Here is a 26,099-nt window from a genome sequence, read left to right on the forward strand (position 1 = left end):
ATTCAGTGAGTTCTAATAGACTGGGAGAAAAATAAGGTCCAGAACCTCACCTTCCTAATAAGATATCCAGGCTTATACCACTAGAGACTAGACTCCCAAACGACTGCCCTGAGATATCCTCAACCTCGAACTGAAATCCACCTCTGGTGTCGTGTCATGTATGTGTATATATATATGTATATAAATCAGACTGCATTGTTAAAAGGTGCTGTTCCTTTTTACTTTTCACCGAGTCATAAGTGTATAGATTAAGCTGACAAGTGCCGTCTAAAAACTACGAGCAACCTAGAATCTCTGTTCTTTGTTCGACAAGCGAAATGGTTGAAAGACAACTGAGTATAGAGCACTTTGTGCTGGTGCCCTTTCTATTAGGTCCTAAATTATGGACTCAAGTACCACCGAAGGTCCAACTAGTCCTTGCTGCGTTCACCCTAGGAGTTGTCTCATCAACAAGTTTCCAGGTTCTAGTGTACAAATGTAGGAGAGAAGGCAAATTGCACCTCTTGCTGCTATTATTTTTAGGTGTCATGAGCTGGTTCTGACCCATAACCTTATGTAATATGGAAGGAAACACTACCCAGTTCTACGCCATCCCCACGATTGTCAAATTTGAACCTGCTCTTGCAGCCATTCTGTCAAGCCATCTCATTGAAGATCCGCCTGTTTTTAGCTGACCTTGTACTTTACAAATCATGACGTCGTCTTCAAGGGACTGATAGTACATAACACATTGGGCCGCAAACTACAAGCCCCAGCAGTTTGAAACCATCAGCTGCTCCTTGGGAATAAGATGAGGTTTTCTATTCCTGTAATGGGTTACAGTTTGGGGATCCCACATGGGCAATTCTCCATGTCCTGTAGGGTTGCTGTGAGTCAGAGCAACTTTACAGTGGGTTGGGTTGGGTTGGGTTGGATTGGATTGGATTGGATTGAATTTGGTCTCTCCTTACAAAATGTCCACTAAAGTTCTTGAGACAAAGCCTCACCTTCTTTCTTTGTAAGGAACGTTCTGGCTGCTCTTCTTCCAACACCTATATGTTTGTCTTTCTGGAAGTCCATGTTAATTTCCATAGTCTTTGCCAACATCATAAGTCAAATGTATCCCCTTTTCTCCATCTTCCCTATTCAGTGTCCTCTTTTCACACGCATAGGAGGCGATTGAAAATACCATGGCTTGGCTCCGGCACAGCTCAGTGCAATTTTACTCACACTCTTTGTCCTTCTCCAGAATCTTCCCCAGGAGTGACAGAGGTGGCCATCAGAGAGAAGTTGCCTGCTGAACGTCATATGATTTCTTCATGGGAACAAGTAAGTGTTTTCTGTGGGGTTCTCAACTGCCAACAGCTTAAATACCCCCAAAAGAGCACAGAGGAGGGCAGGAAACCTGTTCTTATCTAAGGCCCGGTGTGCCCCCACCGTAGAGTGCACTCTTCTCTCTGTTACTGTCCAGTCTACTTACCATTTCTCTCACCTGAAGCATCTTCTTTAAGCCCCACTATGGCATGAGGACCGGGAGACATTCAAAGTTGTATATCACAAAGGTAAAAATACAGCAAGGAAGATAAAAAATATTAAAAGTAATGCTTAGCAAAATATTTATTACAGGGATGAATTTACCTGCTCACTAGCTAGTGCTTCCCAGTCCTCCCCTGAACTGTCATTCATTTATTCAACAAAAGTGTTAAGCTGTAAGATGTGCCATGCTTGGTGGTGAGCCCTAGGCATTGTGGGTAATCCCAAAAGACACATTGCTTAGCTCCTGGCATTACTACCCCAAACCATTACAAGAGGAATTAGAGACCCGACCGAGGACTGAGAAAGGAAAAGGAAGAATGTCAGGAGCCCTAGCCTGGTTCTAGGAAATGTCTCAAAGAGGTCATGCGAAGTTGTGAGGCAGGCAGAAGAGGTCTGGGGAAAGGGGACTTTCAGCTTGTGTAGCAGAGACCCTGAGACAGGAAGAATGAGCATTGTTCCAAGCATGTAAGCAAGGTCACTTGGCAGAAGAGCAAAGAAGGGTCAGTAAGGACCATGCAGGACTCGGTGGATCAACTTAAGAGCAAAGGGGAACCATGGGGATGGTTTTTGTTTTTTTATTGATCATTTTATTAGGGCCTCTTACAGCACTTATAACAATCCATTTATCAATTGTATCAAGCACTTTTGCACGTTTGTTGCTATCATCATTTTCAAAACATTTTCTTTCTATTTGAGCCTTGGTATCAGCTCTTTTTTCCCTCCCTCCCTCACCCTCGTGAACCCTTGATAAATTATTATTATTTTCATATCTTAGACCATCCGCTGTCTCCCTTCACCCACATTTCTGTTGTCCGTCCCCCTTGCGGGGGGAGTTATGCATCAATCATTGCGATTGGTTCCCCCTTCTACCCCGCCTTTCCCTTATCCCCATGATATTGCTACTCTCATTACAGTTCCTTAGGGGTTTGTCTGTCCTGAATTGCTTGTGTCGAGAGCTCATATCTGTACCAGGGTGCATGCTCTGGTCTAGCCGAACTTGTAATGAAGAACTGGGGTCATGATTGTGGGGGGAAGGAAGCATTAAGGAACTAGAGGACTGTTGGTTTTATCGGTGCTGTACTGCACCCTAGCTGACTCATCCTTTCCTTGGGGTGTTTTAAGCAAAGAGCTGGCAAGGGAAAATTTCAGTGGCTCCTGAGTGGCAAATAGATTTGAGTAGGGGACAAGAAATTACCCTGCTAGAGGGGGAAAATGAGCAGCAGATATTAAGGGCTCAAGTAGAAAGCAAATGTTTTGAGAATGGTGATGGCAACAAATGTACATATGTTCTTGACACAATGGACGGATGTATGGATTGTGATAAGAATTGTACGAGCCCCCAATAAAATGATTAAAAAAATAAAGAACCCCCCAAAAAAGGAAATTACGCTGCTAGTCAATGAGTGCCTGCTAATGTGTATGGAATAATTTACTTAATTTAATCCTACAAAGTAATAATTATAACAAAGTTATAGTTACACAGTAATTTCTATTTCTGTGATGTAGATGAAGAAATTGAGGCTCGGTGAAGTTAAGTGAGTTGCCCTGGGTCACATAGCTGCCAAGTAGCAGAATCTGAATTTGAACTCAGAGCTACCTGTTTCTGAGCCTGTCACACAACCTCTCGATCGGAGGGCAACACTGAGGCATTCTTGCCCTCAGCAGCCAGTCCAGGAATGTGTGCACATGTCCTTCCTGCCATCCTCTCCCTCCCTGGCGGGCCAACAGCTCCTCCAGCTGTAGTGGGGGTTCTCTCCTGGACCTTGGCTCAGCACCACTTTTCTCTCGGGCTCACTTCAGCCCCGACTCCGTTAACCCTCACAGCCTATAACAACAAAAGGGATTTCCAGACAGTGCCTATTTGTTGAACTCTCTCATCGGCTGATCTAGAACGAGTCTGTTTCTGGAGCTACTCTGGCCTTGTTGGCTTTATTAGAAGTGACATTGAGAGAAAACAGATGGTTTCAGACATCCTTCCTCATCTGGTTTATAGACTTTAGGTCAGAGAGAACTGTCTCACGACCTTCAGAGAGTTGGCTCCTGGTAGTTCCCTGTCTGCTAAAGACACTGAGCATCCCTTGCTTGAAACCCAAGCCTTAGACATGGGTGGGTGGGAGGTACAGGGGACAGAATGCCTTGTCCTATTATGGCTCTTAATTAGTGAAGTAATTTCAGAGGCATATTTTACCTTGGTGTCTTGTACTGCATATTCTTTAGCACTCTTTCAGGAGAAGCCATGAACCTTGTGCCTTTATTTATTATACTGTAGTTTATTCATTGTGAGTATACCTTCCACGGCTGCTTGTCTGGGCTAGTGCCTGCATCGGATCTCCCTGAGATTATTAAGCTCACAGAACTAGGCACTGTAACATTGGGTTGTCCTTCAGAGTAGATTCACAAGAGGAGAATGTCTGCTAGAGCTGGATAAATAGCCATTAGAGGTTTGAAAGGATTAATAAGAATGCATGAGTGAAGAGAAATTTTTTAGTACTTGGGACAATTACTGGGACATTTTCTTCAGATATACCCACTGAGGGGCATATCTGTGTGAAACACCCAGTATAATGAGATACATTGATTACCATTTTCCTGAGTCCTTTACTTGAAATATCTCAAATCCAAGGGTAGTAGCATATGCCATCTCTGAAGTGCAAACAGTATCAGGATCTCCAAAACGCTCCAGACTCACTGCTCTGGAGTCTACCCTGACTCATAGAGACCCTAGAGGACAGGGAAGAACTGCCGCTGTAGGTTCCCGAGGTTGTAACTCTTTAGAGTAGAAATATTCGCCTGCCTCCCTAAGAGCAGCTGGTGGTTTCAAACTACTTGACCTTGAGGATAGCAGCCCACTGCATAACCACTGTGCTACTAGGGCTCCCAGTGTTAGGGACCACTATTTTTTTTACATATGAGCAGTTGGTAGGTATGGGTTTTCTGAATACCTGTGAGATGCTTGAATGCTAATGTACAAAACACAGAAGATGGGGGCAGAGTGATGGTGTGTACAAGCTGTGAACAAAGTCCGTTGCTAAGTGAGTCTTTAAGTCAAATGCATAGATTAGTTGGAACGGGTGCATATGGTTCTTATTCAGCCTTACTTTACTGCAAGAAAAGGCTTGAAATTTTTTCAGTGACTTAAAATCTGCACTTGCACCAAGGGAAGATGCTTGTGGTGAAGAATGTCTTGTGAGTGGGCCTAGTCGGTACTCGCACTCATGAAGAGAGCACTAAAGATATGGGAGCAGTCGCAAAGTGTGGTGAAGAAACCAGGTGATAACTGACCCGGGGAAAGAATGACATCTGGGGCCATCTAAATGCAGTATCCACATACAAAAAACACGCCAGTCTAGTGATCCAAGGATTGTAAAAAATACAATCCAAATCTGAAAGAGGGAATGGTATCAGATCGTAACGTGAACACTGGGTTTGCGGGAGGCTACGGATGACGGCAGAAGTCCAAACTGCATCTGCAGGGCCCCCACTCGGACGAAGCCTGTGGTCAGCCCTGCGACCACAGTCCAGGAACGTACGTAGCCTTGCTGTCAGACAGAGGGCATTGTAGTGTCGATTGTGGCACAGGTGGTAAGATTCAAATGGAACACATTGTCATTTGATCTCCCTTGCGACTCATTGTAAAGTTGTTTCAGCTTCTAATATATTCTGCTCTCTTTTAGACTGAAACTTTCTTTTATTGTGTTGTTGTCGTTGTTGTACTTCTTTGTTTTGCATGATTTTCTGTATATGAAATCCAGGATACACCTATTTACCCAATAATTGAGGTAAGAACAGGCTTACTTGTACTGATTTACTAATCTAATAATTCCACATGAAATTGTTCGCTTCCAATTAGTGCATAAAAGCACAAGTAAGCCCGTGCTTACCATGCTTACTGAGTACTCTGACCCCGCCAGGGACTGCAGATTGGAAAAGAGGAGTTGGCTCTATAGGAAGGTCCTGTGAGGTTGGAAAAAAGGCAGAAGCCAAAAGAATGGAACTGTCGCTCTCCCTGGTTCCGGTCTCCACGGAAGAGGAGCATTGATCACGGACCCAAGTAAAAGGAACTCCTCCTTGATAATAGCAAAATAAATAGATAAAGAGCTTGCAAGCAGCCATCTGTGATGCCGTTACTGGTCTCTACTCACTGAGAGCACAGTGAAAGGGTCAACCAAGGCCCCAAAGAGGAGACGCTTGTCTGTAGAGCTGACAGCCCACACAAGCCACCGCCGCGACTGCCCTGAAGCCAGCAGAGCTGTACGGCACCCAGTGCCACAGCAGAGACGCAGAGTGAACTCAAGTTCTTTGAAATTCCAGACGAATGGACAGTTGAGACTCGGGAACTCCTGAGACTGTCACCGTGATAGACTCTTTATACCTTGAACTAAAACGATCCCTCTGAGGTGATCTCTTAACCAAATAACTGACTGACACACCAAAGTAAGGGTATTCCCCAAGCCTATGATACTCTGTCAAAAAACAATAATAGTAATAATAACTCTAAATCAAAGATGAGAAAATAAGGGGCCAGGGAAACTAAAGTTCTCAAAACAGAACTGGAATGCAGTTAAAGAGAATGTCATCGCACTCTGTAAAATGTATCTGTGTAATGTCTCCTGAACAATCTGTATAGAAACTGTCCTGCTAAAGCATAAAACCAAACCTACTGTCATTGAGTCAGTTCTGACTCCCAGTGACCCTATAGGGTAGAGTGGAACTGCCCCATCGGGTTTGCAAGGCTGTCAATCGCGACAGAGGCCAGTGGTTGGTGGGTTTGAACCACTGACATTTTTGTGAGCAGCTGAGTGCTCTAACCACTGGGAAACGGGAAAGGGTCTAATGAAAACCTGATTCATTATGTAAACTTTCAGCCGGAAAAAAACCTCAATAAAATCTTATCCTTTTTAAAAACAAAACAAACAAAAGAAACTGTTCACTATACCTTAGTGAGTAAGCACAAGTAACCCAGGTTTGCCTTGCTTGTTAAGTGCACACAGCTTCTGGGGCGCATTGGGTATGCTCAAGCTGCCCCCCTTTCCTTGAGTCGCCGAGCTAGTTCACCACTAGGGAGTCAGCCCACAGAGGCCCACTGCCCCTGCTTCGGCCCCCTGGCAAAGACAGCGCTCTGGGAAGCTTGTTAACAGGATAGTAGGAGGGGATGAGGGGGGCGGCAGCACCATACCGCTAGGAGGGGAGTCTGAATGCCAGCTCTGGGCCCTTGACTCACAACAGAACTTCTCCGAGCCTCCTGTTCACCATCTGGAAAATAAGTGGTTTGGAATCAGTGTTGTCAGCGGACTCGTCCGCTCTAATGTAATGCTCTGTGACTGGAGCGAGTCCGGGAAGAAATGGTTGAAAACCTAAATGGCCATATATACCTGCTGCGGCCCCTTGAGGTTCAGAGAAAAAGGGAACAATCTCATCCTATTTCTTAATGTATCCCATCCTTTTTGTTGTTGTTCTTTCAAAAGCCGTTTCACTCCGCCTTGTTTCGTGCAGTTATGTGATTCATGTGCACGGTGCCTTTTGTAATAATGGTAGTTAGTGTTATCTAATGTCTACACAATGCTTTTCATCTTTCAGGAACCACGGAAGCATCTGCCTCTAAATTCCCACAGCGCCCACTGCCAGGAGAATTGTATTATTATTAAGCATTTCCGTGACATTTTATAGTTGCAGAGTGCTTTGCAATTCTGGGTTGGTTAGACACTCTAGTCCCCAGATAAAAATTCATTTTACTGATGGTAAAACGACGGCCCACAGAGACCAAATGATTTGCCAGAATATCGCCTCTCTCTTCAGCCGGCTTTGTCTCCCTGTTGCAGAAAGCAGGTCCTGAACTTCACTGCAGAGCTGCCCCTCTCCTGCCTGGCATGAAGCATCATCAGCTTCCCTGGGAGGAGCAATCAGCCTGCAGACACCGGGTCACCTGTGACTTCCCAACCCCAGCCTCTAATCTCTCTCTGCCTTCTCCTCCAATGGCAAGCCCTCTCTCTCTCCTTGGTTTCAATCCCTCCCTCTATCCTGGCAGCGTCCCCAAAGATCTTAAAAATGCCCAAGCCTTTCCGTTCTCTTTAAGATGAAAATCAAACAGCCCTCCGGCCTTGTGTCAGTCCCTCTGTCCTCTGCACAGTCACACATGTTTAAAAAGAAAACAAAGCATCTCACTCAGGACTTGGCAAACCTGTTTTTAAGGAGCCATATAGTAAGTATTTTCAGCATTATGGGCTGTGTTGCAGGATTTATGTATCTACTAATGTAGCACTGGAATCAGCCATGGAGAATACTGAAAGGAGTGGGCGTTGACCAATTAACCTTTCTATACAAAAGCAGGTGGTGGGCCATCCAGGCTCAGTGGCCTACAGTGTGCCCCTTCCTCCCTTTCCTTCACTTCCCAGCCAGCCACCCTCCAGCCGTCTGCAGGCTCTCTTTGTCCATTCCATTCAAACTCAGCAGATCACTCTTCGTTTGCCAAACAGTAGCCCTCTCACTTCACATCTCCCTGCCTTTCTCAGTTAACCATCTCGCTACCTAGCCTTCTCTTTCCCTGGAGTCTAAAGCACAGCCGATTTCCTTAGACCTGACAAGTGCTTCCCAGTTGCTGTTGCCCTGGCAACTCCACAGCGCTTGTCATGTCCTCATTTGTCGGTTGTAGAAGTTAGGAATATGTTTGGCTTAAAGAAATACAATATTAAACCAACAATAGCTTAAACAAATAGGAATTATGTTTTCTCGCATAACAACTCAGGTAGTAGAAGGTTGCTGCAGTTGTTTGATCAGCCCAGACCCCCTCCTCCTCCCTCGTCCTCCCCCACCCCCAAACCACCATCCCAACTCTCCGGGGCTTTTCCTGCACGGCAGCAAAGGACTGCAACAGGCAGGAGGAAGAGGTGAGGGGTGTTGCCAGCCGCATCTGTCACCTTTGAACAGGAAAGTCAAGTTTCCTAGGAGCCCCTTCACTGGACTCCTGTGTGCATTCTAAAGCCCAGCACTGGTTGGCAGGCAAGGCTCGGAGAACAAGTATTGTGCTGGACACGTTTCCATCAGAGACAGAATCAGCAGTCTGTCAAGGAGATAGAGGAGGAAGGTGGATGGACATCATCAGTCTCCTGCGTCTGTGTCATTCCTGGTTTTCCAGTGCCCTGCTTCATATTTCCTCCATAATGGACACTTACTACATATCCGAGGACTTGGGGAACCAATAGCGAGCGGGTTCGATTTAAAAAACAACGAATGCCGGAAAGGGGAGAACTTCCCCAGGGTCACCCAGCTTCTTTCCCACAAGCACCTCTTTGCCTCACTCCTGAAAGTCACGTGATCTCACCCACAGGCTCTTGAAGCAGAAAGGCTTCAGGTACGAAGACTTCTAATTCCCCTGACTGTAACATCCCAGTACCTCGCTAAGCCTGGGGCCCTGCTGCTCTGGGAGTTGTCTGAGCGTCTGCCATACACGGAGCTGCATCAAGACATGTGGTACCCCACACAAGCCAGTATTTATCCTTTTTTGTTCTTGTAATCATGGATTTATGGAGGGAGGCTACTATTTTGTGTTGAGAACAAATTTGGGGCAGAGTATGCTGTCTTAATCAAGTCAGCTCTGACTGCAGGGTACCAAACCTCCCTCAGCTCCACAAAAGGTTCCAGTGGACCAGGCCATCCAGCTCCCTCCATAGGGCTTTCCAGACTGCCCTTAGCGAATCTTCTGGAGGGCTCTGCTCCTCTAATGCTTCCAAAGGCCACCCAGGTTTTTCTCCACTCCACTGAGGTCCTGCCTGCGGGGATTTCTAGCAGATTAAGGTGTCCACATTGCCCCACGCCTCCAGTAAGGTTTGCTCTTGTTCCCGATGGGCTTCCTGAGTGGTCGCGTATCCAGCTGTGCTCACCAAGAGCCCGCCCAGCATGGACCAGCACGTACACATCCACTGTCACGCTCCGAATCCCCGTCTCAGTTGCCTATTGCTGCTCTGTCACAAATACCGCAAGTGAGTGACTTGAAAGAAAGAAACTTCTGCTCGCCGTTCAGGAAGCTAGACATTTGAATTCAGGGAGCCAGCTAAGGAGGGGGGCTCTCTGTTCTGGGGAAGACCCTGTCTCTTCCAACTTTTGTATCTCCAACATTCCTCAGTTCCTTGGCGGTTTTCAGGTGGCATCTGTCTTTCCTACAATTATCCTGCTCCTTACAACTTGGAAGTGATTAGCTTTCAGACAAGCCCTGCACTGCTGTGGCCCTGTTAGCATCACACAAAAAACGCTGCTCTGAATATGATTATTCCCTTGGGTGTAGGGATTAGGGTTCCAACACATATTTGAGGGGAATACAGTTCAGCCCATCATGCCCTGTTTGCCAACAGTCCTGCATCTACCGCGGAGACCCCTCCCTGCTCAAGTGGCCCCTCAAAGGAAAAGGAGCCGTGTGGCAGAGAGAGGGAGCAAGAGGCAGTGAAGTGTGCACACCCTAGAAGAATGAACTTTGAGATCAAAGGGGTAGCATTTACCTAAGTCCAAACCTCAGAAGAATGAGGCAAGAAGGAATGGCAACAGGAAATGGAAGTTATAAGTGATGTTCCATTGAGAGGCTTGCCGTGAATGAGATGAAACAAAATGCCTATGAATTGTAAATTGTAAAACTGTACCTGCTCTGTAAGCTTTCACCCAATTCGCAATGAGAAGTTTTTAAACTCAAACCATCTAGTTCTTCTGGACTCATGGCAAAAGAGCCAGTTGCTCATGGAGACAATTAACCACATAAAGTGAAAAAATATGTGTATGAATTGTTGAATGTAAAACTATGGTTTTCTCCATAAACCTTCACCTAATTCACAATAAAAGCATATATTTGAGGGAGCATACCCCCCAAAACCAGATTTTCCCCCAAAAACTATGTATTTAAATTTTGTGACAAAAAAAACATATCACCTTCAAAGTACTCCTCCATTACACTTAATACATTTGTCAAATCTGTGATTCTATTCTTGGAAGCATTTTTTTAATCATTTAATTGGGGGCTCATACAACTCTTATCACAATCCATACATCCATTGTGTCAAGCACATTTGTGCATTTGTTGCCCTCATCATTCTCAAAACATTTGCTTTCTACTTGAGCCCTTGGTATCAACTCCTCATTTTTCCGCTCCCTCTCCGCCCACCTCCCTCATGAACCCTTGATCATTTATAAATTATTTTGTCATGTCTTATACTGTCAGACATCTCCCTTCATCCACTTTCCTGTTTCCAGGGAGGGGGTTATATGTAGATCCTTGTAATCGGTTCCCCCTTTCTACTCCACCTTCCTTCCACCCTCCTAGTATCACCACTCTCACCACTGGTCCTAAGGGGCTCATCTGTACTGGATTCCCTGTGTTTCCAGTTCCTATCTGTACCAGTGTACATGCTCTAGTCTAGCCAGATTTGTAAGGTAGAATTGGGATCATGATAGTGGGGGTGGGGAGGGGAGCATTTAAGAACTAGAAGAAAGTTGTATGTTTCATCATTGCTACACTGTACCCAGACTGGCTCCTCTCCTCCCCACAACCCTTCTGTAAGGGGATGTCCAGTTGCCTACAGATGGGCTTTGGGTCTCCACTCGTACTGCCCCTCATTCACAATATGATTTTTTGTTCTTTGATGCCTGATCCCTTCAACCTCATGATCACACAAGCTAGTGTGCTGCTTCCGTGTGTGCTTGTTGCTTCTCTGCTAGATGGCTGCATATTTCACTTCAAGCATTTAAGACCCCAGATGCTGTATCTTTTGATAGCCACTACCGTCAGCTTTCTTCACCGCATTTCTTATGCACCCATTTGTTTTGGGCGATAATGTCGGGAAGGTGAGCATCGTGGAATGCCAGTTTGATAGAACAAAGTGTTCTTGCATTGAGGGAGTACTTGAGTGGAGGCCAAATGTCCATCTGCTACCATAATACTAAACCTATAAATATATGCACATAGATCTATTTCCCCATGATCATATACAGATGTACTTACATATGGACATGCTTGTATTTAGACCTCTAGAAATGCCCTTTGCCTCCTAGTTCTTTTGTCTGTTTCCTTTTACTTTCCTCTTGTCCCACTGTAATGCTTAGCCTTCATTTGGGTTGCAGTAATCCCTCTCAGTTACATTGCCCTACCAGGCCTCTTACACCCTCCTCGCCAGTGATTTTGGATCACTTGTTGTTTGTTCCCTTGTCCCTGGGTTGGTTAACATCACTTCCTTTCTCCCACCTCCCCCTTTCCCATGTCCACCCGGAACCATCAGTTCCACTGTTTTCTCCTCTAGATTGTTTATACAGCCCATCTTACCTAGATAGACCTGCAGAGATAATAATATGAACAAAAACAAAGAAACAAAAGAAAACAAAACAAAGAAAAGCATGTAAATAGTTCAAGGTCTGTTTGTTGACCTTTAGGAGTGTTTTCTGGTTGAATCTGATGGGGTGCCACACCCTGACCCCAAAGTCTATTTTTGGTACTCCCTCAGGACTTCCTTGCACTACTCCCCTGCTGTTCTGTTGCACACCCTTGGTATTTTCCCTCGGTTTTGTGGGGTCAGACTGGGCGCAATTCCCACACTGTGTCTCCAGTGTTGTCCCCTGTAGGGCTATAGGTCAGTGAGGGATGTCATGTCTCATAGAGGGACCGGCCATATGGTCTGCTCTGAGCAGGGATATCATCCTCAAAGCTTGGTGGGCCAGGATGTGCTCCACTCTCCTTCCCCCTTCATTTGCTCCCGCGTGCTCTAATCAGAAATGTCCCTCTCCCTGAGCTATAGCTTCAATGTTGTCTTCTGAAATAAATTCTTCTCGAGGGAGGGAAGGCTGTCCACGTAGTTGGTATTGGGGCCGGCCCCTCAGACCTCTCTACTGGTTCCCTACTCCATGATGGTATGTTGCATTTACATCTTGGATCACCAGGTTGAAGTCTGGTCCCTCTTTCCCTTTGGAGACATAAATAATATCCTTCCTTTGGGTGGGTTAGTGCCCGTTCCCCCGCTACCCATTTATTTCTTCTTTTTCCCCCCTCCTTTTTAGTTGGCTATCATATGTATCCCTGAATTTGGCCTGGCCCCTTCTATACTAACTGAACCTCACCCTTGGAAACTTTTTCAAACTCATCTGTTTGGATAACTGACAGCACCTCCCCATTGTTGTTTTTTTTGTTTTGTTTTTCACCTCTTCTACATCTCAAATCACTGTCCTTTCATGTCCTTCATTGGGGAAACAAAAGGAAGTCACACAAAGCAAGGTCAGGTGGGTCAGGTATATGGGGCAAGAGAGGCGCTGGTGTTTGCTCAAAACTGGCACACTGAGCCGGCTGTGTGAGTAGGTACATTGTCATGGCAAAACCAGTCCCCCATCTGCTACAAACCAGGCTTTTGTTGCATATTAGTATGCTACCTTTTCAGAACCTCTCAATCGAAAGTTTGATTAACATTGACCAGGTGGAATGAACTCCAAATGCACTATCCCCCTCACATCACATCCTGGTTTGTTTGTTTTTTGAGGGGTGGGACCCATACACACACACACACACACACACACAGACGTCTTTTTAAAATCAAGCAATAGTTTAGCTTAAGCAGTAAAGAGTGTCTGCCTTGAGCATCAGGCTCTTTTAAAATCTGTACTGGGATCGGATTGATAGCAATAAACAGAGAGTTTAGATAGGAACCTTGGGGACCATTGAGTTTACGTTAACAGGAGAGGAACGACTCAGAGAAGGAGGCTAAGAATGATGGCCCAACTTGAAGAATGTCCTCAGTCTCACTGAGTTGTCCGTGTAGAAATTGGGGGATTGGTGTATATATATGAATGTTCTCAATGACATTATAAAAAGACAAATGAAAAACATTTATTTTCCTAAAAAACTGTCAGTGGTTTCACACATTTATTGAATCAATAAACAGTTTCCCTTATGAAACACACACGCACACACACAGGTGTTAAGCAATAGCTTCCACGTCTGTACCACTAGATGGCACTAGTGACCAAAATCACAGAGTAGATGCTGGTCTGAGGTCAGAGAAGGACCAAGAACCTTGTCAGACCAGTACTACAGCCTTCTTGTGCCCAGAGTTCCTAGTGCAGAAGAAAGCCTTCAGCATGCGCATATGTCTCCTTTCTGAAATCACAGAGAACTCAGCCAGGGAAGTAATTAAGGCAAGCTAAATTTCAGTAACTAAAATAAATTTCAGTAACTAAACACCTAGAAAATAAAATTTCATCCAAGGAGCCAGAGAATCAAACACCATATTGTCTAGTTTTCAGATCTAGGAAATTAAAACATTGTTTCTGTAAGATGATAACTGTTGTCCATTTAGTAACAACAACAAAAAATCCTACTGGTTAGCCTGTGAGCTTGACTATCTTCTCATTGATGGTTCTTGAAAATGCTGTGGTATCAAATCAGAATGATATCCTGGTCTTCTCTCCTCCTCCCAAAACCCGTGGAGGCTGGATGAACTCCTGAAACGATTGCACTGAGAGCATCTTTAAGCCTTAAACCAAATCTTTCTGGAAGAGAGCAATGTAGAGCACAAGTCAAACGTACAGAAGAGAAGATGCTTACTGGTCAGATGGAGACTGGTAGGTCCCCACGGCCTTCCATCCCCTTTGACCATGTTTTATATTCCCAGTGTTCTCTGACAGGGTAAGCGATAGTGGCAGAGTGCAGATGTGAACTCAGATCATCCTGAGATACTGAACGTATTGGTACCTAAAACTGACTGACAGTGTGAGCTATTGAAACCTGGCATAAACAGAGGTTAGGGTCATGTTGCCAAAGCCACAAGTTCTGGCAGACTTATTAACATGTGGCCCCTTTGCCTCTGTAACAGCGGTTACCAACCTGTGGGTAGAGGAGCGTCCCCTTTGGGGGTCGAATGAACCTTCACAGGGGTCGCCCGATTCATAACAGTATCAAAATTACAGTTAGGAAGTGGCAACAAAAATAATGTTATGGTTGGGGGAAGGGTCACCACAAAGGGTTACGGCGTTGGGAAGATGAAGAACCGCTGCTCTGTAACGACGTCAACAAGTTGCCATAAGGGACCCAGGAAAGGGAAGGGAGAACTCGGACTTCGGAGCACACTAGTGGCTTGATTGGCTGAAGAAGACTGGTCACAGACATGAAGGCTGTTTAATTAGAATTTCCGCTTGCTCTTCATACTTTCTGAAAGAACATTAACATATTCCTTTGTTCTCTCCACCACCAGCGTGGATTATCCATATGAATGTTTTCATGTATCTTGTTTTTTGGTTGCTTTTAAAGCACTGCCCCATCTACTGAGACAGGCTAATTACATTAAATGTTCTAGAAGTGCATACGCCCTACTTTTAAAATGTTCTCATTTTTCCACTAATTTGTTTCAGAAAACAATTTATGAGCCTGGATCTAAAATGAAACCTGACTATAATTTCTTTGCTCTAGCATTCTAAAACTTTGCTTGGGATGTCTCTCTCTCTCTCTCCATCTCCCCTCAACCTCCTCCTCAGCCAGTCCCTCCTGAGCTTTCTCCACTCGCTCACCACTGAGGCATCAGGACAGAGCAGACAGACACTGGTCGCCCTTGTCTGCTGGGGCAGAAACAAGACCGAACGAGGGACTCTGCTTTGTTCACCTCACTCTGCAGCATTGTTTCTTAGTCTTCCGAGTGCCCAGATCTGAAACATGGTAAGCAATCTGTCCCAGCCCTGATTTAACACTCAGCTGCCTTGTGATTGCAGAAAAATAACTGTATATTGCCAGAGGATCTGAAGAATTTTTACCTGATGACCAATGGCTTCCACATGACCTGGAGTGTGAGGCTGGATGGTGAGTCTGCCCCCTGCTGAAGGGGAGTGTGTCCCTGCCTGGGAGGTTTCCTGAGACGACTCTGGGGGCCTTTCCCACATGCGAGCCAGTGGGTCTGGATGGTTCCCGTGGGTGTGCCTGAAGCGCAGTGTTCCAGCTTCGATCATCTCCCAGAGCGAACAAGTACCGCCAGCATTTCACTCCACCACTGCTCTCATCTCGTGCCAGTCTGACTGGTACTTCCTGAAGCACAGTGCACAGGCTGTCTATTGGGTGAGGGTGGAAGATAGCAGTAATCATTCACCTCCATCAAACTTACCTGTTCCAAGGTCTCCGCCTCAGAGCAAACACCTGGTGGTGGGTGTGGGAACTTACATCGTACAGGTCAGAGACTGCAGATACTATGTAGACATGAAAGGCAGCCCTGCACATTTATGTAAGGTATATGTCAAATTTCATAAGCCAGGAAACCCTTCTCTAGCCTCTGGACGAAACCCCGTGCCTGGCACAAATCTCTCAGCCCTCCAGAGACCTTTATTGTTTCTGGATTCCAACCACATCCCTAGATCTAGTTTGATCTTTGGGAAGCCACTTGCACCTCCCACTGCTGGGGCGAGGAAGACGTGACTTCCACTGCCCAGCACTTCTACAGAACAGAGTGCCCCCCACTTGGCCTCTGCCTCCTGCCTGTACATCTGAGGTCCATTTTTCTTCTTTTTTTAATCACTGAGGGCTCTTACAGCTCTTAATCACAATCCATACCTACATATATTGTGTCAAGCACATTTGTACATATGTTGCCATCATTTTCAAAACATTTTCTCTCAACTTGAGCCCTTGGTATCAGCTCATTTTTTATCTCCCTCCCCCATCCTCTCTCTTGAGCCCTTGATAATTGACTTTTTTTCATGTCTTACACTGACCACTGTCTCCCTTCACCCACTTTCTGTTCTCTGACCCCTGGGAGGGGGTTGTATGTTGATCATTTCTATCAGTTCCCCCTTATTCCTCCCACCTTTCCTTTACCCTCCTGGTATCTCTATTCTCATTATTGGTCCTGAGGGGCTTATCTGTCCTGAATTCCCTGTGTTACGAGCTATTATCTGTACCAGTGTACATCCTCTGGTTTAGCTGGATTTGTAAGGTAGAATTGGGGTCATGATAGTAGGTATGGGGGTGAACATTAAAGAAGTAGAAGAAACTTGGGTGTTTTGTTGGTGCTATACTGTACCCTGACTGCGTCTCTTCCTTGTGACCCTTCTGAAGGGGGATGTCCAATTGACTACAGATGGGCTTTGGTCTCCACTCCACCTTCCGCCTCATTCACATCAATATGATTTTTTGATGACTGATACCTGGTCCCATTGACACCTCATGATCACACAGACTGGTGTGCTTTTCCATGTGGGCTTTGTGGCTTTCAAGTAGATGGCCACTTATTTATCTTCAAGCCTCTAAGATGGGGTCCGTTTTTCTTTAATTCCCCAAGCCTGCCTTTCTCAATCTTACAGCATCAACCAGAGGCACTTTTTATTGCTTAACCAGGAACCTGTAGCCAGCTTTGAGCTTACAGTCGTTTCCTCCGTGACCCTGACACTGTCCTTATCATCTGTAACGTGGCCTTTGGGGGAGCGCGAGCAGACAGAGACCACGCTGACTGTCAGAGGCTACCTTGCCCACCTCAAGGGGGCAGTCTAGCCCTTCCCTAAGCCTGCCTCAGAGGGAAAGTGTTTCATGAAGATTTTGTGAATGAGTCCCTGTTCATAATAACAGTACTTTCTCTGATGTGATTTTCCCAACCCCAGTCTTCGTAGCCCATTCTTTAGAGAATCACTTAAGTCAGTAACAGAAAAGGCAGCAGAGGCAGTTTCTGATGTTTACCTGCTAAGTGGTCTTTTCTTGTTAGACGTGCTATATGTACCATATAAAAATGTGTGTATGTGTATATATGTTGAAGGCATTCCTGCCTTCGACCACTACTGTTTTTTTCTAAGTGTTGGATACCAGCCTACGTCCTTTGCCCTACATTGCAAGATAAGACATGTGCACTCTGCCTTCTTTACACTCTAATTACAGAAGACTGGAACCAAACAAGAAGGCTGTCTTGCTCTCTGCATGGATTAAAAGGAATGACAAGTATTTTGCATTGGGGAATCTTTTAACAGGCACTTGGCTAATCACGGAAAGGTTGGCAGTTAGAACCCACTCAACAGCTCCATGAGAGAAGTCCCGGGCCTGCTGCCTCTGTAACGATTGCAGCCCGGAACACCACACGGCGTCCGGGAGAGTCAACAGTGGCTTGGTGGTGCCTAACACCAGCACTGCTCCTGGGGAAAGCATCACTGCAGAATGCTGGTGAAGCAAAGGAGGCAGGGAGGGGCAGTAGTTTTACATCCTTTCCCAAACAAAGGCCCTTGCTTAGATTTCCCAGCATTCCACCCTAACACCTGCATTGGGGATGCTCACCAGTGACCCAGATGCTCCCCCCTTTTCTTCTCATGAAAAGTTAGTACTTTGGGCCTGTAATGCAGTAACGCTCTTATTTTTACTTTTCATCTGATTCCTTATTCCAAAGACGACACAACCGTGGGGCTTTACATGACTCCAGTTGAAGCCCTGGTGCCGAGTACTGTAATGGGCTGTTGCTCCTTGTCGCTCATTATGTTCAATGTTCCCACAGAGAACGTCATTCCACTGGGCAGCATGGTAATTAACAGCATCTCCAAACTGACCCAACTCAACCAGTCTTCCATGTATTCACTCCCCAGCGCACCGACCCTTGCAGACCTGGAGGATGACATCGACGACGGTATGTAGAGCCACTTCTGCTTTGGCTTCGAAGTCATCCTGCTTGCTTCCTGTTTCCCCCAGGGAGAACTACAGGGAGGCACAGGGCACTGTAATAACCCACTGCCAGGGAGTCGATTCCGACCACTGTGACCCAAAGGATAGCATAGGCCTACCCCTGCGGGTTTACCAGGTTGTCAGCCTTCCAGGAGTAGAAAGCCTCTTTCTCCTGCCGAGGGGCTAGTGGATTCCATCTGCTGACTTTGTGGTTAGCAGCCTAACATGCAGCCCTGCAAGACTCCTGGAGACATTGTAATATATGCCTCCAAACCAAAATCACCCCCTTCCTGCCTTCTTAGGACCGCAAGCGTAAACAAAGACTAGCCTCTATCAACAAAGAATATTTTTGTGAATTAAAAATGCCAGGATTTGGCACTTGGTCTCTTTTGTTCCCAGCACTCTGATCCGTACCTGGCATATAACAGGCATGTCATGAATACTTGGTGTAAGAAGAAATGTTTTCGATACAGCTGCCCTCAGCCTTACATTAAGAAGAGCACTCAGGGAACATGGTAATCTGAATCTTCCCTGCATGTTTGCCACGTCTGAGTAAAATGGCTCATAAGCCAAGTGGCTGCTAAGACCCATGAGCAGATGAGTAGACGTGAGGAGGACGTCTGTCAGAAGCAGGTTTGAATGCATAAAGCAGAACCCTAGTGAGACGTTTCTAAACTTAACAGGAGAGTTTCTTCTCATACCAAGAAGTCTAGGGCTAACGAGCTGCTTGGCGGTAGTCAGTGAGGGTCCCCCGGCTTCCAGTACACAGCCTTTGGAATGGTTTTCATCCCTACAGCTGAGGGGTGTGGGCTCGCCCTCCACACGCCAGCATAGGTTCCCAGCAGGGAAAAAGAATAAATGCCTAAGGACAATAGCAACAAAAAGTGCCTCTTAGACTACCCGTTTTGTAAAGAAAACAATCGTTTTCTCAGATAACCCTCCCCCAAACTTCTGCTTGCTTCCCCTTGGCCGAAACGGGACAGCGTCACGCGAGTCTGAGGAGGGCGGCATTTTGAGCTGTGCCAGTGCCTAACTAGCGGGGGCGGTGTGGGGTGGTAAGTACTGCTGAGTAGACAGCCAGCACCGCCTCCCACACTAAGGCCTTGGGGGTTCATTGAAGTCCTGGTGGAGAGAAGTGATTGGAGGTTTACCTCCCTTTCCTGGACGAGCGATTGGGGACTCGCACCAGACGGTCCAGGAGCAGCGCTTCAAAGTGGTGAACCCTTGGGAGAGCCAGCACGCTGAGATCTAGGGACAGAAGGTCACCTTGGCCTCAGATGTTTGTGCTGAAGCGCTCTAACCCCTAAAACTTACAGGAGTTGTTGAGCTGAGTCTTCGTGCCCTTGAGGCTGGACGCGTAAAAATTGACTGGGTAACAAGCCAACCTCAACAGAGAACGGAGCTAAGGCCAGGCGCCCTCTTGTCCCACGGAGCCAAGGCCGGTGAAAGGCATTTCTGGCACCCTCTGCACTCAATGCTTTCTAGGATGAACCAACACGCAGGCGAAGTCCTTATTTACAGTTGGTATCGTTATCTCTGTAGGAAACCCAAAGAAATGTGCAAATATATTGTTAGGATAAATCAAAGATGCCCCATTCTACAGTAAGCAATCTTGAAGATGGAATTTAAATGTAAATTAGGAATAGGAATATTCACGCATGTATATAGAATATGTATATACCCAGATATATAGCACTTTGGTGGTGTAGTGGGCTACTCTTGGGGCTGCTAACTATAAGGTTAGCAGTTCAAAACCACCAGCTGCTCCATGGAAGAGAAAATAAGGCTTTCAACTCCCGTGAAGGTTTATAGACCTGGAAACGAACAGGGGCAGTTCAACTTTGCCCTAGAAGGTCTTATGAGTTGTAATTAACTCGATGTTAGTTTATTTTTGTTTTTAAATTTATGGACAGATATAAATTAATAAAAATATTTTTATGAAATTTCTAATCTCTCTTAGGTTTGTAAATTCTCTCATGTGACCCTCATACTATTATTACAGAAAAACTTTTTCCATGAGACTTGGTTTCTAAATAGGTATTGTCAACTGAACCAGACTTAGCATTCTATAACACTATGGTGAAATATTATAAATATACCTATTAGGAAATGTAGATTCTAATCAGAAGACCTTAAAACACTGTAAGTGAGGGGAAAACAGTTGTCTGAGAAATAGCAACAACAAAAAATTATGTCGGCATCAAGCCATTCAGATTACTCCTCCTTGATAGTGTCAATGCCAAAGCGTTTGGTTGGTTCTTCAAGTGCCACTGTCCCTGAGGTAGCCCAGACAGGAGGCCTCGCTCACAGGTGCAAACCAGGCATGTCAAGGATAGTAATCATTTGGCCAACATTTGAAAGTCCTGTGTAAAAATATGCCTGAGGTGTGGCCTTCTCCACTCAACTGTCATTGTCATCTTAGCCAAGCTGGGTGGATAAGTCCAAGCTTCCACTAGTGTCTTTGGACATTACCACTCCCTTGTGTGTTTGCAGCTGGGGAGGACCAGCCAGAGAAGCCTCACTTTGACTCGCGCAGTGTGATATTTGAGCTGGATTCTTGCAATGGAAACGGCAAAGTTTGCCTTGTCTACAAGCACGGGAAACCAGGTGAGACCCACTTATTTACTGGTCGTGTCATTTGAGTATGGCCGTGGCTGCGCCTTCTCACCAGCCCTAAATTGCAGGACAGGCACCTGTGGCCTGAGACGCTGCTAGCGTTCCTGCTGCCGCCAAGACCCAGAGGCCTCTGGTCCTCTCTGAGAACCCCCTCTAAGCCAATTTACAGGAGCCTTTTAAGCCATTATCACGTGTGAGTTACTGTCAAATAGTGCACAGGGTTAAGATAATGTTAAGGAAGAACTGAAAACAGTGAAAGAGTCTAGACTTAGTTGGCTCGTGCAGTAGATCAGCCTCTGGAAGCCCGTTCTCTGTCGTGTGCTCTGTCCCGAGGCTAATTCATAAAAGCCTCAATCACTAGACTTCAAGCTAAGACCCTCAGATAGGAAATCAAGGGGAACGATCTTGCTCACTGGGCAGTGGCTGGAGCGCCTGTTCCCCATGCCTACAGCCTGTGAAACTCCAGGGCCAGGCCTCTTCAAGCAGCTCTGCCTGGGAGGGCTAAGAAGACACAAACTCAGTGCTATCAAGTCAAGTCCGGCTCGTAGCAACCCTAGGGGACTGCTCCTCTTGCTTGCCGTGGCCGTAGCTCTTCCCAGGGGTGGAAAGCCATCTGTTGCCCAGGTGCAGGTAGTGGTTTTGAACTGCGGACCTTGCAACTGCAGCCCAACTTATAACCCACTATGCCACCAGGGCTCCCTAAAGAAGACACGGATAGCAGGTTATAGTCTGTCCACCTATGATCCCCACAGGAGAAGAGAGCATTTCAGCTGGAGAAGTGGTTAGCCAAGTAGCCCTCCAGTATGAGTGGCAGTGAGATACAAAGTGAGGGATTTGAGGGGTGAAGGGAGCGTCCAAGCAAAGGGGGAAATGGGTGCTGTGGGACAGTGCAGTACTGGCTGTCGGTTGGGTGAGTGCGGAGGAGCGCAAACCAGAAAACCAGTTGCTTGCTTCTAGAAAAGCTTTCCAAAGCCGGCAGAGGAGTGTGGACACTGGGGAAGAGAGCAGGCCGTCCGGGAAGGCGGTTTAGCAGAATGGCTGGATACAAGTGAAAATGTATGAAGAGGGAGAGAGCTGAGAGAGGAGGACACTTGGGCCCAGGCCCTCCCGCTCACCAGCCCAGGGAGGGGCTGGTCCGGGCTCCTCCGAGGTGGTGTCCCCCAGCCTTGTGACTGGGGCCAGACTGAGACAGACCTCTCCATGAAAGCCAGGCCATTCGGAGTGGTTCTCCGGCAGGAAAGCAGAGTCAACAGTGTATGTGCTTGGGGCAGGGGTGCCGATAGCCTGAATGCGCCTCCCAATGGACAGAGCCCGCAGAGGGGTCCCTGGAGAAGCTGTGAAAGAGAATCTGGCTGCTGTAGCCATGGGAGAATGGAGCGGGGAGGTTAGAAGAAAAATGCTGACTTTTACATTTTATTTCACATTCTCTCTACTCTTGGACCTTTTTTTGAAAAGAAAAAAAAAAAACTATGAGTCCCCATTGGAGCTTGATGGCCCAGCGGTTACCTCCGGGACAGCAGTTCAAACTGCCCGGAGCACCTGTGAAAGGAGAAGGGTGGCGCTGGCTACTTCTGTAAAGAGCTCCTGTCTAGGAAACCCCCGGGGTGGGGGGAATCTCTGAGTTGGAATCAACTCAGTGGCCGTGAGTTTCGGTTTTGGTGAGGGGACGTGTCCTGCCACCCTCATCCTTTAGTTCCTCGGTCTGCTCTTTCAGCATCAGCACAAGACGCCGAGATCTGGTTCCTGGACCGAGCGCTATACTGGCATCATCTCACAGATACCTTCACCGCCTACTACCGCCTGCTCATCACTCACCTGGGCCTGCCCCAGTGGCAGTATGCCTTCACCAGCTATGGCATTAGCCCACAGGCAAAGGTAAGGCAAAGACCCCTGCGGTCTCAAACCGGGTTGAGTCAGGAATCGGAGGAAAGGCTTAAATTGCAGGTTCCCCACTTCACTGTCTGGTTCAGAGGGTCTGCGGGGAGCCCAGCACCTGCATTTTCAATAAGCCAGGCACCCGATGCCAACAGAGGTGGGCCACTGCACATGACACCCATCGAGCTAAGTGACCATGCATGGCTTTTCGTCAGAACCACCTGGGAGAGTGTATTTGGGGCTGGGCTTCAGTGAGATCATTTAAGATGGGCCTCCTGGGCACGCAGAAAGGCTGGAGAACCCCTGGTCCCCCTGCTCTCACCTGCACCTGCTGCTGTACTTCTGTAAGGCAGCCTTGGGCCCACGTCCTTCCCAGCAGGCAGCATGCATGCGTCCACACCGTCGTCCTGTCCCGTGTGCCTAACGCAGGAATGTCATTGAAGGCTCACCTTGTGCCTTCCTGCTCTTTTCACTTCAAACGCGATCTTGGAGCTCAGTCCCCATCAATACATGCTCCTCCAGTGTCCCACCCTGACAACATGCTACGGGTCAATGTTCCGGGAGGTTGTGGTCAGGGAAAGGTCAGTAGGTTGCATGTCCTTTGCCCTCCACTGCCCAAAGAGCCAGTAAGGAAGAGAGCGCCAACCCTGGCAGCTGGGCTCAGGCTCTGCTCACAGCTCCCCAGGGGAGGAGACAGCCAAACCCTCCTGGGAGGGGCTGAGGCTTAGCAGGGGGCAGAACAATGGAAAGGCTGCTGACTCCTAGAGACCGGAGATGCAGCAATGCCAGGCTTAGGGTTCACTGGCTCAGAAGTGGGTTTCTAATTCTTTGGAAGGTGTGGGGCTTCGGGGAGGGTTGTGTGAGGGACAGGGAGCCAGAGTTGACGGCGCTGTCATTACTCACCCAAAGCCAGTGCGAACAGCTTTGCAAGGCAGTTCTTCATAGACGGGTCTCTCTGAGTCATGGCCCCCACCCCATCTCCGCTCCTCTGCTTTGGCTCCCCTACACTCCCTCCCTGGACTCCTGACTCTCCCTCCCAATTCTGCCCTACAGCAGTGGTTCAGCATGTACAAGCCCATCACCTATAACACAGACCTGCTCGCAGAAGAGACCGACTCCTTCGTGAACAAGCTGGATCCCAGCAAAGTGTTCAGAAGCAAGAACAAGCCCATCATCCCCAAAAAGAAAGGGCCTGTGCTGTCTGCTGGTGCCCAGAAAGGGCTGCCAACCGCCTCCACCTCCAGGTCCTCGCTGAGCTCTGGAAGCAGTGTCCGGAAGTAAGCCCTCCACCTCCAGCTCCCTGCCAGGCTGGTGAGCTCCGTGCATCCTCCCCGAGGGTGGCCCAAGCTTCTGTGTGTGCCAGAGGCCTCCGCCTGTCCCAGCGAGGGACCCAGATCCTCAACGTTTCACTCCCGTGGGCTCACAGAGCGCACTGAAATCTCCAGATTCCTCCCCATTCCCTTCCCTCAGACCCCACCCCGGAAACGTGGAGAATCCTGGGGTCTGTGGACGCTCTCCCTTTCCTCCACCCCCACCCCCCCTTTTCTCTTAGTAAAGAAAGAGAGGAACCCTGAAGGACCTACTGGTTTTGACCTAGAAGTCAAAATGGTTGTGGTCATTTTTATTAAAAAATCTCATTCTCCGGTTGCACTGGCTACATTTCTAGTGTGAATTGGCGTGGACCGCCCATCACGGGCGGCAGCGCAGAGATGTGGGCCAGCGCACACAGGCCTGATCTTTGATGCAACATCATTCCGAAGCTGCTCGCCGCATCTCGTGGAACTTGTACAGAGACCGCTGCTCAGGTTTTCAAGCAGGGATGCGGGGATATAGTTCCTCACGCTGGAGCGCCGACAGTGGGCAGGAGCCAGGTTCCCTTTCTCCTGCCTCGCAGGGAATGTACTCAGCCCCACCCTCCATGGGGGCAGCCGTTTTTTGTGCTGAAGCCCCAGAGGCGGGAGGCCGAAGAGTTGAGGAGGAGGCAGGGGCAGGGGCAGAGGCTGTCGCAGTTGTCCATCTCAGCCCTCGCTGGCCGCTCCTGCTTTCCTCCCGGCCTCCAGTGATTGGCTGGGCTTCCTGCCTCCACCGCCTCTCCCTGCTCATCCACAGAGGGCCTTCCTGTCTCCTGACCCAGCACAAGGCTGAGAGCAGGCCCGGGGTTCTCCACCTCCACGTCAGCTCTGAAACCATCTTGAGCCTTTATGAAATTTGGGTTTGGGTTGTTTTTTTTTCATCGCTGTCTGTAGTGCTAGACAGTCAGTGAAAACAGGCTTCCATCCCCCCCCCCCCCCCACGCACGTGACACACACACACACACCACCCCCCACCCACCCACCGAGGGAAACAGGTAGAAAGGTTTACCTTTGGTGAGCCAGGGCTCTGGAATGGGACTTTGCTGTACATTCACATTCAGGAACATTTGTGTTTCCCCCTGAGCTGTGGGGGAGGCCAAGTGGGCAGGGGCAGACCACATGGGCTGGCTGCTTTCTCCGTTTAGAATCTCCAAGCCCTGAGGTCCTAATGCCGTCTGCATTTGCTCCAAACACGGAGCTCCGTGTGAATAGCTGAGCCATCTGCTGTACAGTCTGGTGTCTAAGTCAGCCTTGGGAAGTATGTAAAATGGCAGCCCCCGTCCGTTATGTTACATTACACTAGCCGTTTATAATTGAGCCTGATCCTTTCAGTGGTGTTTGCTTTGTTTTTTAACCATGACAGGACTGTGTTAGCCTTCCCTGTACAAGATCATTCATCCCTTCCAATTTAATTGTTTCAGTTCTGACACATTGAGCAATATTCATTTAGTAATGGTAGCGCTTCGGGCCACCAAACCTGAATGTTTTCCTCCAAGTGGATTATTTCTATATTCCAGAGGGCGGAGACCTTTCTGCATACTGGAAGTACCTGGGAAGTCCAGGCCCCACTTCAACCCAGTGCAGGTGGATGTCTGGTCCCGGCATCCTCCATTAACACTCACAGGTGGTGCTAATTTGTCGGCCAAGTGGAAACCCCCTGAGCTGGATAGAAGGGGTGACTCTAGCAGCACAGCCACGATCAGCAGAAACCCGTAGGCCCCGGAGCAGCAGCAGCATCTACCAGGGGTCAAGGCTTGGCAGGATTCTCCTTAGAACTGGTCTGGGGCATCATTTTGAGGTATTAATTGCCCCTGAGCCTGGTTCTTCACCCTTCTCCATGGTTCTCTGAGCCGTTCAACCCTTTTTTAAAATAGAAAATTCTTTATTTATGTTTATCTCAAAAATGCACTTATGTACATATATTTTTAAGTACAATGAATACTCATAAATTGGGCACCTGGCTTCAACCATGGTGGGGTACATTGTCCGCCACACTCAACGCTCACTGATACAGGCACCAACACAAATACAGGCATACAGCCGGTGCCCTGGGGGGTTAAGCATCAGTCTGCTCACTGAAATGTCAGTAGTTCAAGCCCTCGTGCCATGCC

At 47.6% G+C, this 26,099-nt stretch overlaps 1 protein-coding gene across 1 annotated transcript in view; it reads left to right on the forward strand.

The window, feature by feature from the left end:
- TPGS2 (tubulin polyglutamylase complex subunit 2) overlaps positions 1-24,282 on the forward strand; it is a 32,902-nt gene extending 8,620 nt beyond the window's left edge. Inside the window, exons 2-7 of the mRNA XM_075532529.1 lie at positions 1,229-1,308; positions 15,235-15,322; positions 17,982-18,110; positions 20,639-20,752; positions 22,476-22,636; positions 23,690-24,282. Coding sequence (XP_075388644.1) covers positions 1,229-1,308; positions 15,235-15,322; positions 17,982-18,110; positions 20,639-20,752; positions 22,476-22,636; positions 23,690-23,917 — 800 coding nt within the window. The 3' untranslated portion in view covers positions 23,918-24,282. The remainder of the gene's footprint in view (positions 1-1,228; positions 1,309-15,234; positions 15,323-17,981; positions 18,111-20,638; positions 20,753-22,475; positions 22,637-23,689) is intronic.
- The last annotated feature ends 1,817 nt before the right edge of the window (positions 24,283-26,099 follow it).

Source organism: Tenrec ecaudatus, chromosome 15 (genome assembly GCF_050624435.1).
Source record: "Tenrec ecaudatus isolate mTenEca1 chromosome 15, mTenEca1.hap1, whole genome shotgun sequence".
NCBI lineage: Eukaryota > Metazoa > Chordata > Mammalia > Afrosoricida > Tenrecidae > Tenrec > Tenrec ecaudatus.